Source organism: Nesoenas mayeri (genome assembly GCF_963082525.1).
Source record: "Nesoenas mayeri genome assembly, chromosome: 6".
Classification (NCBI taxonomy): Eukaryota; Metazoa; Chordata; class Aves; order Columbiformes; family Columbidae; genus Nesoenas; species Nesoenas mayeri.
This window is the reverse complement of record NC_137545.1, coordinates 43204738-43216956: the sequence shown is the minus strand read 5'-3', so window position 1 is coordinate 43216956 and position 12219 is coordinate 43204738. Positions and strand designations below refer to the sequence as shown.

The following is a 12219-nucleotide window of genomic DNA, read 5'->3' as shown; positions in this document are numbered from 1 at the left end:
GCACGGCTCCTTTGCTCTCCCTTAATCCCAGTTATTCGAGTAGTGCTGAAGATCCCTGAGCTCCGTTGTGCTGCATCCCCAGCAAATCCAGAGTATTACACAGGTCCTGCCCCAAGGTTTATAACCTCAGCCCATAAGAACGATGTGAACGCTGCAAGGGGAACCATATATCGGCAAAATGGGCTGACAAAATATAAGCAATAACTACTTTTATTCATAATGGGTCTGTTTAGAAGATGGAAAGCTACACAGAAAGGTGAGTTAGGGAAAAGAGGAGATGGTAAAAGGTGAAAAAGGCAGAAACAGCAAAGAAGGGCTAAGTTGCTTTCTGGTAACCCCTTACAAAACCCAAGATATTTCAACTAATACAATCAAAGCACTGAACTCGTACAGTCGGTAGTGGGTGCTGCGTTCCTTACCCAGCGAGCTCTCCATGGGGACAATTCGGTTTGAGACCAGCTGCACAGGCACTGCCCAATTCTGCTTTTTGTGCCTAACTTGTATCAGTCACCTGGAAACGTGTCTCATTGTCACTAAACCAACAGTTTTGTTCTTGTGCATAAGATGCTTTTAGACGACTTACTGAACAGCTGCAGCTGAGAAAGTAGCTACCTAAAAATGTAAAGTCTGACTCCTGCATTAGTTCTCTGTGGCCCAAGTGCTGCGGTCAGACGGCTCTGCTGGCATCAGATACAAGTTGGTCGCACTCACCATCACGTCTCCCTCCTCCTGACCTGCCTTTAATTTGACAAAGCCATCAGAATTACGGGGAAAAACAGAAGAAAGCTTTTCCCAAAGGTAAAGCAAACCAAAGAGTAGAGAAATAAGGCTCAACTACATTCAGAAAGATGCAAAGAAAAGGAGGTTGCAGCACATTCTGACGAATTCTCAGATGAAGCCAATGATGGGGCAAAGGGAGATGGTGCAGGAGCACCCGCAGCAGCAGGGCAGGTTCGTATCGCAAAACCCAACCGAACCCAAATTCATCAGCTCTGCTGATGTGCATCCAAGGCGTTGGAATATGCAAAGCTGACTGTTATTTATATAGAGAGCAGGTACAGCCATCAGTGGTGCAATGAGCTCAGTGATTTTACTCCCTTCCAAACATACCCAAGCCACAAGTGAAACGCCCCACGCCTCCACTACTTGAATTTCCACTAATGAAACAACCTAAATTTGCATGAATATTCTGCATGTTTATATTTCATACACACATTTTAGAAAGAGATTAATTCAGCCACAGGTCATGTAGATTCTTACTCGTTTCATTTTAAAAAAGATTTTTCCCCAATGCCAAACAATACACTAAAATTCATGATCAGATTTTCTAATGTTAATATCTGAAACTTTGAGTGCATTTCTCTGCACTCTAATCAGCAGGAATCTATTCAATATATTCACTCGGATACTCCACTGGACCTATGGATTTGTACCCATATGTTTCCAAAATCTGCAGCTGTAAATTGAGACAATGGCTTTCTGACCACTTCTAAAACCCCTGCGCTCAAATCTCACACATTTTGGAATTTTCAGTAATATTTTTGCTAACTGCTGCTATTGTTTTTTATAGCGAAACAACACGTCTACATCTGAGCTGCAGGACCCAAGCATCACTGAAGAGATTATTATACAACACTCTTTCGTTTGATTTTACCTGATTTCCTCCCATGCCGTGGCAGTTGAAGATGCCGACTTTTTCATTTTCCTTGCGGCCCATGTTGTCTAAACACTGGTTGGTTTCCACATTTCTAATCTGAAGAAAGAGACGAAACATTCCTTGAAGAAAAATGGCTGCAAATGCCATGTTTGTGCAGAAGAAAATACATCACTGCAGGAGAAAGTCCATTCTCTGTGCATTCAACTAGCTGAATATATTTTAACTTGCAGTTGGTAAATGTGTCACACTCCCGAAAGAAAATGAAAATAATTACAAAGAGCATAATGAGATTTTAAATTACATATTAAGTGTAAGGATGAACTGCACGCAAGGACAATCTCATTCAATGCCTTGTGTTGTTTTGTTTAACAAATACAAGAGGCTTTTAGTTCTAAAGAATGCCAAACTAATGGCTTGCCCAAGATATGCACTTCTAGTTTCTTCCAGCAGGGTCAACTCTACTCCAAGAGGGAGAAACAGCGTCTGAGAGCGCCTGATGTCTGGCTTCCCGAGCACAGGCTTTGTGAGCAATTAGCAAGTCCTTAAATAAAACTTCTCCCTCAGAATCGCTGCGTCCTCAGAGAAGAACAAAGACACTTAGTGAACATCTCTGCTTAAACAAACTGTTTCTCTATAATTTGTCCGTAACACAGCTGTGATGCGGCAGCTTTTCTGTGATATTATACAACACCCGAGGTGCCGAGCTCCAACGCATACAAACCCCAGCATTTCCATACTACTTTTTTCTTAACCCTCCTCATCCGTCCGTTCGCACAGTTGTAGGAACGCAGCTCCCCCTGCTCCTCCTCGCTCCCTGCAGCACGGGCTCGTTTTCTATCATAATTGTGCAAAGCAAATATGTATCTCCGGGTGCCTCTTTTGGTAAAATGGTTGTGAAACTCTATTTTGAAATATTTCAGCAGCACTTGGTACCAGTCTCAGTCGTCTGCAGTTCCCTGTGCCACCTTCAGAGGGTCACCAGTGCAGAGTAAACCAACACCTCTAGACTGGGCTTAACTCAGTAACACAGGGAAAACGAGATCCGATTAATGATGCTGGGGAAGGGCGGCTCAGCAAAGCTCACGTGGTCGCTTCTTAACCTGCTCTAATGTTGTTAATTATAGAATCACAGATGGTTTGTGTTGAAGGGCCGTTCCCAGCTCCCCCAGTGCCCCCCCTGCCATGACAGGGACATCTGCACCAGCTCAGGGTACTCAGAGCCCCGTCCAGCCTGGCCTGGGATGTCTCCAGGGATGGTTCAGCCACCACCTCTCTGGCCAACCTGGGCCAGGCTCTCACCACCCTCAGGGCAACAATTCCTTCCTCATGTCCAGCCTGAATCTCCCTCCTTTAGTTTAAAACCATCACCTCTTGTCCTATCACAACAGGCGCTGCTAAAAAGTCTGTCCCCATCTTTATTATCATCCCCTTTTAAGCACTGAAAGGCCACAATAATGTCTCCCCATAGCTTCTGTTCTCCAGGCTGAACACACCCAACTCTCTCAGAATCACACAGAAAGCAATCACACCATCTTGTTCTGGGGAGAAATCTCACAGGGGCTCATGCTCTTCATTGCTTGATCCTCCAAGAGCTGCCCAAGGCAGGAGAAAGGCCCCCAGTGCCATCTGATCATCAACCCTCTGGTTTCCAACACTTCCCAGCTGCTTTTCAAGGAAATGGTCAGTGAAAGAAAGCGGTTTTCTGTAGCTACAGCAATAGGTGTTTTTCTGGTGTCATCCATTCCACGTGCCCATGACCAGCTGGAGCATCACTGGCAGGAGAAACACTGCGGGCACAGGGGGACAGGACAGGAGATGGACAACCCTCCTCCTCTTCGTCAGACCAAAGCCATTGCAGTCCCTAAACCACATTCTGATGATCAGCTTAAATGATAATCCCAGCTCAGATGGTCGTCCCAGCCTTTTTCCTTAAATCACCTTTTTGGTAGAAACAGTTTTAAGTATCTCATTACATTTCCACCACACTGTATTAAAGAATAATTTTCTCAGATTTATTACCAAAAGTGACTCTTAGGAGCCAGCAAACCCCATTTCCCACCCGAGGGCTGCTGGGCATCGTGTTCTTGGGGCTGGGAGGAGAAGCATGGTCACCTCCTGACCGGTCACCTCACCCCGCATGTCCCATCATGGACCAGGTGGGGACTAATGATCCCAGCTACACCAGCCAAGGCAGACGGTTTGTCCTACCCGAGCCTAAAAGCCTGCAGAAAGAGAGGAAAATGGCTGAGAAGCACGCCTCTGATGTTTTAAAAATTGTCCATTACTGCTGATGGTACCTGAGCTTCACGTCTAAAAACCCACTTTACCGCTCAACTGGCAGCTCTAATAGTCAAGTCTGAGTTTTAATTCAGTGATCCTGCCTGAACTGCTGTTTCCATAGAAACGGAGGCTGTGTTGGTAAAAAGAAGGTGTTTTAATAACTATTTTATTACTATCTCTTACTTTTGTTTTCCAGTCTGACAATACCGTACAAAACCTTATTATTTGACACTTGTTAGATGAGTTCTTTCCTTGCTGTAAAACCATGTTTCACTTTATTTTGTCATAGTTAAACTAGAAATCCTACTGTGGCCTTTATTTTTCACTACAATCGCAAGTTTCAATAGTAAATTACTTCCCTGGATGTAAAAAAGCCATTTGCTCGTTTGATCGCTATTCTAGCTGTAGCTATCTTTAAATCAAGCCATTCAAGAGCTTTTAAAAGTCGGCGTAGGTACAACTCAATAGAATATTTTAACAGCGAATTATCTGAATTTCAAAGAGACTTCAGTTCTTGGTGGCACTGGAATCACCGCGTTCTTAGGAATGTGGAAAACACGGCGGCCACGAACAAACACATTTCTCAAAAAGGAAAATAAAAAGCTTTTTCTATTCTACATATAAGGGACAGGCAGCGATAGAAAGTCTGCTCCAACTACTGCATGGTATGTAATAATCTCAAAGTATTAGTCACAAACCTCACTTTGCCAATATGCTACTGAATTGAAAAGATAAATTTGTAATGGTGAACACAGACATTCAGAATAGCAATGCCCCCTTACTCAAGATTTAGAGAAAACATCACCTGCTCAAAATAAAGGATAAATAAGATCCAGAGAGGCACACAAGCACTTCACTCCTTTCTCCAAAACCACTTCAACTTCTCAGCGGTGCCTCCATCTGCATCATTTGCTTATTGCTTTAATCTAGCAAAGGGAACGGTTCGTACCTCACCCAGCGAGTAATAGCGCCGTGGAATCTGGGAGTCGGGGTAGATGTTTTCCAGGTACCACGAGAAGGGTTTACACTTCAGGTTCTCCCTCAGCGCTTTTCTGACGGATACATCGCCGTAATCCACCTTAACGACACCTGGAATGGTGACGAGAACAGATGATCAAAGCACGGCTTCTGTAAAGCTGCAAAGCATAAATCACGGCTCCTTCTCCAGTTGTCACCATTGCCTTTTTATCAATAGCCATTTGCTGGAATTATGGTACAGCAAGACGTGAATACATGTGCAGCTGCCACACTGTAGATCTCTAAAGCATTAAATAATTAATTCAGCAAACTGAAACGCTTGGAAAATTATATTTTTTTATTTTCAGATAATTTATCAAATGAAAGGCAGAACCACCGAACTTTTTGCTTTATTCACATTCCAAAATATTAAAGAAAGGAAAACCGTATCCGTTCACATTGTTACAAACCATGTTTTCCACTGCCCTGGGCAGCCTGTTCCAATGCCCCACAGCCCTTTGGGGAAGAAATTGTTCCCACATCCAACCTCACCCTCCCCTGGGCAACTTGAGGCCGTTTCCTCTGCTCCTGGCGCTTGTTCCTGGGGAGCAGAGCCCGACCCCCCTGGCTCCAAGCTCCTTTCAGGCAGTTGTAGAAACAAATACAGGCCACAAAAAACCCCAGAATAATAATCCAGGAGAGAGGAAATCAGTTGGAAATCCTCCCTGTACAGTGTGTTCTTATTTAAATTAAAACAATATATGGTGCTTTCAAAACTTACAATAGCTATTTGGGCAATTTGGTTATCTGTTGACGCTATATTAGACACACCATATTAGTGCCAAAGAAAGAAAGAAAATAATCTATTCAACTTCTTAACTATTAAAAAAAGAAGTATAACAGGCAAATACCATTTCCATATTCTACCTGCTTATCAAGCCGACTTTTGCAGGAGTGCATGTGACTTTGTGAGTTTAAAATAATATTGAATCAATAACGTGCAACATCCCTTTCAACACCAACACACAGCCGTGGTTCTGCATCACGGAATGGAACACAGGCCAGTCTTCAGGTGCCTGGCCAACCTGGGTTACTAAGAAAATAACCAGTAAACCAAAAAGCACGTCAAATACCCTCTGTAGCCTAATTTAATTTTAGATGAGAGCTGTCGTCCAAAGAAACAGCGGCAGGCAAAGCAGCAGTAACTGCCAGCACTCAGCTGGAATAGCCTGAGACACACTCCAGACTTGTATCTGAAATCCATGCTGCGTTTCCACCAGCTTCTGCTTTCCATTATTTATGGGATCTTATTTTGACATCGTCATAGAGGTGAAACTCCAAGGATATCAGCATATTCTGCTAGGAAACCATGCTCTAAAGCACAAGACGGTATCAATTTTTAGAGAAATTCAGTACACAACAGCAGTAAAACTATTCATTATATGAACAAAAATTTTGGATAACTACTCTTCTCCCTATTTCCAAGACTGGTTATGTCTTTAATAAATTAGGTTTATGTACCATTGAGGAATGGTAGGATACACTGTAATTCTAGATAATTAACTAAAATACAGGATACTCTCCAAATGATTGCTATGGGCTAAAGTCAAGGCAGGTGCTCCTGGGCAGCTCTCCAGCCTGAGCCCAATGCTGGGGTGACGGATGCTCCATCAGCTCCGGATCAGATAAAACTCCTCAGAAACCAAATGTGCTTCGTTGGTGCCAAGAAATTAAGCGACATTTACTCAGGCACCAGGAAAGCATGAAATTTTAAACCTCAGTACACAGAAGTATTCAAATAAACCCTTCAACCGTAGCCTGCATAGAGAAATTACATCATAATAATGTAGGGGATGGTGGAAAAGTGAAGTCAAACCCAGGTTAAATCCAGGTGGTGCCATCCTCTAGCAGAGGCTGTTATTTAATATTTTGCTTTTTCAAATGGCAATTTTTTTCTAAGTGCAACTCATGCAGTCACTAGTTTAACTTATAACACCTAAAACACCCTCTGCTTCCATTCAGTCGCACCCTCTGGCTGTTCCGTCACTTTGTGACTCTCTGTATTCACCACGAAAGGATCAAAGGAGACCGACACTCGGAGCAGAACCTCTGGACCTGGCCGGGCATGAACAGGAGTTTTGTTGCAGAGAATCTGTCATATGTACGTCCCGAAACTGGAAGACCAAGAACACCTGCCCGTCTTGGAAAGCTCTCAGTGCAATGCGTGCTCCACAGGACTGCGCTGGAAACAACTTTGTTTTCAGAAAAGCAACTTTATTAAAAAACAAAAAAATTATGTTTTCTGAGCAAGCTTTTACGGGACAGGGGGAGTGGGGGTCTGTGATTGCAGCCTCCTCCGGATAAAGAGATGCACACACTACTATTATTTGTGCTACTCAACCCTTATCTATAGTTAAGCTAATCTTCCTCATGGGAAGGCACTGGAAGCATCAGTAGAACAGCAGTATTTGGGGTTTGCAGTGCTTCGTTCTGTGGGGATCTGATGAAGCTGAACATGAGGAAAAAGGATATTAACACTGTTAGAGCGAACAACACAGCCTTCCCCACCACACGCTCACACTTGGACATTCCAGTTACAATCCAAATCAGAAATACTGTCTCTCAATGAAAACACCCTGTGGATTCACTAAACACCCTGTTTCTGTTTTGCTTTACAGCTCTTCCAGGGATTTCTATTTCCACACTCAGTTCAACCCTGCAACTGCTGGAATAGAAAACAAACCTTTTTCCACTCAACCCGACTGGACTTCACACCTGAGTTTTCTGCAATTAAACAAACCAGAGCAAAATAACCTCTAGTTTTACCCGTTAATAAAACTCAGCCATAGAGACGGGGAGTCTCTGGTGGGTTGGGCACGTTCCCCTCCCTGGGGCAGGTTCATCTCAAGGCTCTTCAGGACTCGGGATCCCACCAGAGATGCAGAGACAGTGGCCACCATGTCCTCCCTTTCCCAAAGCTCCTCTATTATACATTTTCCTCATTTTGAAGGAACTTGGTAGCATTTATTCACCTTCACATGGTGACACCAGCACACACACCCCGCTTTGTCTTCACTCATTCGTATGGATCTCCAGCAAACCTTCACGTTCCCTTCTGCTGCGTTTAAACCCAAGCTACTATCAGTCAATACCTATTTATTGCCACTGCTCGCTAAATAATCGATGGGACTCGGAGGAAACATAAAAATAATTAATGACTAATCCATCTGCTTGTGCTTAAATAAGAAAACGCAAGTAAGGTGTCCTTGGGTGCAGGAAATAAATGAAACATCACAAGAAGCTGGAGAAAGCGCAGCGTGCAAAAGAATGGATGATAATAGAGATATCTCAGGCCAGCAGCAGATGGTTTGAGCAGCAGCAGATGTGTTTCCAGCAGAACCAATTAAATGGTTGCAGCATTGCATTACACCTGCATGTTTTAATGGGCATTTCCTGCAAACTGGCGTACAAGGGCACAGTTTCAAAACTGGCAAAGCAGATATTAATTCATGGTGATAAACATGAACATAAAACTCACCTGCAATGAAAAAGAAATTGCCTAAGTGAAAAGAATCTTCTTTATGTAAGGATAAGGTTTTGAAAATCGGTGTCACGGTGAGCAGGGACTTGCTGCCCCCATCCACATCTCATTTATAATGCCAAAAAATACATGTAACTCATTAAAAAGCAAAACAAACAAAAAAACAGTGCTAACTTGAAAAAATACCCTCACCATCCACCTTATTTTAAGATAAATATAATCCTCACCACCCACCTTTATCTTAAGATAAATACAGGTAGTGGTTTCATAATATATAATATGGTATGGAGTGAAGACTTTGAGTGAAACGTCAGCTATAAATGCCTGGAGAAAATACGCTTTCAATTCCTAACATAAAAAATCTCCTCACTCCAGTCAAGGGGTCAATATTGCCAATACTTCTGCAAATAAAGCATTGCATGGTCGCATGTCGCGCTTTTAAAGCTTATTCTGTGGCAAAAGATTAAGACTTTAAATGTTGCTTTACCCTATAAACACACCTGTGATGTGTGATATTTAAGCACACATATTTTAGAGAGAAAGACAGAGGCGAATTAAACTCTTACACTGCCAGTTTTCTCCAGACAATAAATAAAACAATATCAATTTCAGTGCAATAGCTATCAATGGAACATTCCTATGGGTAAAACTCATCCTGCACGAGGGTGTTTCTCCAGTCCACGGCTCAGGAAGGGTTTCAAGAGACGGCAGAGTTGAAAATAAACTTGCAGCTTTTGCTTTAAATAGCCAGCACCAAGGAGGGAATGTTCAGCAGTAAAATTACTGAAATACTTGAAGAATTTTGACAGGTAAGCAAAACGGTTTTCCTGTGAAAACCATGAAACCCTGTGACATTATAGCCCATTTTTAGACTAAAAAATACGGAAAATGCTGTTTTCAAATGTAAACATCCGTTTTCTATCACCATTCATTGCATTAAGACCAGACAAACAGATGAGCCATCAATATCTGCTTTGTAAGTATCTTCACCTGGTCGTAACTACCATTTTTATTACTTAGAGCGATAACAACACATTCCAGTAGAGTAAAACCAACGACAAACGGGATGAGGGCGAATACTTTAAAATCAAGAATTAATTCAACCTTCCACTTTTGTTCCTTTTCAGCACTTGTCATTCGGTATTTTTGGAGACTCTTGACCATTAAGTGGTGTTTGAAGAGCATTACTCATTCATATATCATTGCCTTTGATTAACGACATTACCTGGGTGCACCTGACCAGCCAACCAAAGGCTGGATACCAGCACTGTACATGCATTTATGTTCCAAAAATCCCCAATTCAGGACACATGCCAGAGCGTTGGCTTCTCCAAGCTCAGACATCTCCTGTGCAAGAATCTGTGGGTGTCTACACGGACACGTCAATTTTCCTTGAGAAGCTGGGCAGCAGTCAATGACACTACGCAGACGAGCGCCTTGCAGCACAATTGCTTTGAGTCAATATATTTTGTGTTTGATGTTTTGTGCGGTTATGTTTGTGGTTTGGCTTTGTTTGGTTGTGTTTTTCCCAATGTGGTGCAGTTTGTCAGTGTCTTGCGCCTGGCTGAGCAAGGGCCCACGGCAGGACCCGCCAACCACCGGGTGGGAAAACTTGTCTGCAATTTGCTAATTGCTTGGGTTTTAATTTATTTTCCCACTGCCTTTTTTTTCCCTTTTTCCCCTTTTTCCCTTTTTGTTTTCTTTCATTTTTTAAATTTTCTTTCATTTTTCATCTTTCAAAATATTTTTTCATTTTCTTCCATTTTTCCTTTTTAAGGCTTTTTCATTTTCTTCCATTTTTCATCTTTCAAAATATTTTTCCATTTTCTTCCATTTTTCCTTTTTTTTTCCTTTCTTTTCTTCTTTTCCTTTTTTCTTCTCATAAGGTTCCATTTGTTTTGTTTTCCTTTCTTACTTTTTAAAATTTTCCACTTTTCTTTTTAAATTATTTTCGTGTTTTCCTTTTTTTTTTACATTTTAAAATTTTCCATTTTTCTTTTTTTATTCTTTTTTTATTTTTTCCTATTTTTATTTTAAAATTTTTTCCATTTTTCTTTTTAAATGATTTTTGTGTTTTCCTTTCTTTTACGTTTTAAAATTTTCCATTTTTCTCTTTTTTCCTTCTTTTTTATTTTTCCTATTTTTACTTTATTTTTTTTCCATTTTTCCTTTTAAATAATTTTTCATTTTTTCCTTTTTTATCTTTTAAAATTTTTCCATTTTTCTTTTTAAATGATTTTTTATTTTTTCCTTTTAAAAATTTCCCATTTTTCTTTTTCCTTTTTAATTTTTCCCATTTTTCCCATTTTTTCCTTTTTATTTTCCCATTTTCCTTTTCATTCTTTCCATTGTTCTTTTCCCTTTCTTTTTCAAGGCCGCTCTCCTGCGCTCCGATGCCACCGTCCTGCAGGTGATGGGGTGGCCACACAGATGTCACCATGGGATCATCCCCCCCATTAAGTGCCCTCCCTTTGGCAGGAGTGCACTGGCGGCTCTCGCAACTCTCCAGCACTACAATGCTAAACAGGTAACGGAAGAGTGAAAATGTTTATCAAGAGCTCTTGCTTCCCAAATTGATACACTCATTATCAGCCTAATTATATAATTACACTTGAAAGGAGGATTGTGCATCATCTGCTGGGTAAATCTCGGTAAAGCACAAGCATTTATATCATAATCCCAAATTAAAACTATAAAGTATTATATTTAAATTCTCAATAAAGCTTTAAATAAAGCGCTTGGAAAACAATGTAACTTTGCATTTTAGTGTTATTCTAATAAACTAGGTAAGAACTGGATCCTCACTGAGTATGAAGATGATAAAGAGGTTTTGCACGGCACTAAGTGTTCAGAGAAACGGAACTATTATGTGCATTATCTTTTTCAGCTGACTGTGCAAATGCAAGGTCTATTTGGAGCATGTAATTATTTCCATTCAATGATTAGATATGGTATTTTAATGCATAAATTGACATAACTGCCAACATTCAGGAATATACAGGCTGAGTGGGATGAGATATGCTGAACCAAGTTGAAAAATAAGTGAATAAAGCTGCCAGGAATATTGTGCTGGTGACAGGAACAGGCTGAGAAGGTCCATACATGCAAATCTATCCGGGTACATAACTTGTATGTGCTTACGGGGGTTGGAAATAATTAAATAATAAATAATTTGCACGTGAGAGACAAAGGTGTTGGTTTAGTAGCAAAGAACCACCTGGGGTGTGATCCTGCCCTGTTGATTTACATCAATTACATTGAGAATTCAATGGCTAACGGTGAAAAGAACAGAAAGCTGGTTGCTAAGTATACTAACTGAGACTAGTTAATATTAAGCTGTTTGTTTTAATTAGAGATGTTGATAAAAGACTGATACAGAGCAAAGGAGAGAGAATTGAAATAAAGGAATACACAGCACCTGGCTTCGTAGCTTGGCATGTTTTACCTCACCGGGATGAGGTCGGAAAGCACTGATTTTGGGTGCTTTGCATGCCCAAGGAGTCAGGAAAGACCATTTCTTGCAGTCCGGAAAGGGCCAGGGTTTGTACCAAATTGGGAGGAAAGTCTCCTCTCCCAGCTCAGTCACCCAGCACCATTTCAACCTTGTCAGAAACGAGATGGGCTTCGGAGCCACGAACACGAGAACACAGGTGACACGCAGCAGCTCCTCCACTTCTCAGAATCAAGTTTTCTTATTATTTTTTCCTAAGAAAGGGAATTAATTCAGTATTTCTGAGACTTTTCTAAACGCTCCCGAATTCTTTGGCTCTGATGGCTGTGATCA

General features: G+C 41.3%; 1 protein-coding gene across 3 annotated transcripts in view; it reads right to left on the bottom strand.

The window, feature by feature from the left end:
* GALNT13 (polypeptide N-acetylgalactosaminyltransferase 13) overlaps nucleotides 1–12219 on the bottom strand; it is a gene marked incomplete at both ends in the record, with an annotated part of 98140 nt that overhangs the window by 13498 nt on the left and 72423 nt on the right. For all 3 annotated transcript variants that reach the window (XM_080346946.1, XM_080346944.1, XM_080346945.1), the window contains 2 exons: nucleotides 1655–1753; nucleotides 4887–5026. In XM_080346946.1, coding sequence (XP_080203072.1) covers nucleotides 1655–1753; nucleotides 4887–5026 — 239 coding nt within the window. The remainder of the gene's footprint in view (nucleotides 1–1654; nucleotides 1754–4886; nucleotides 5027–12219) is intronic.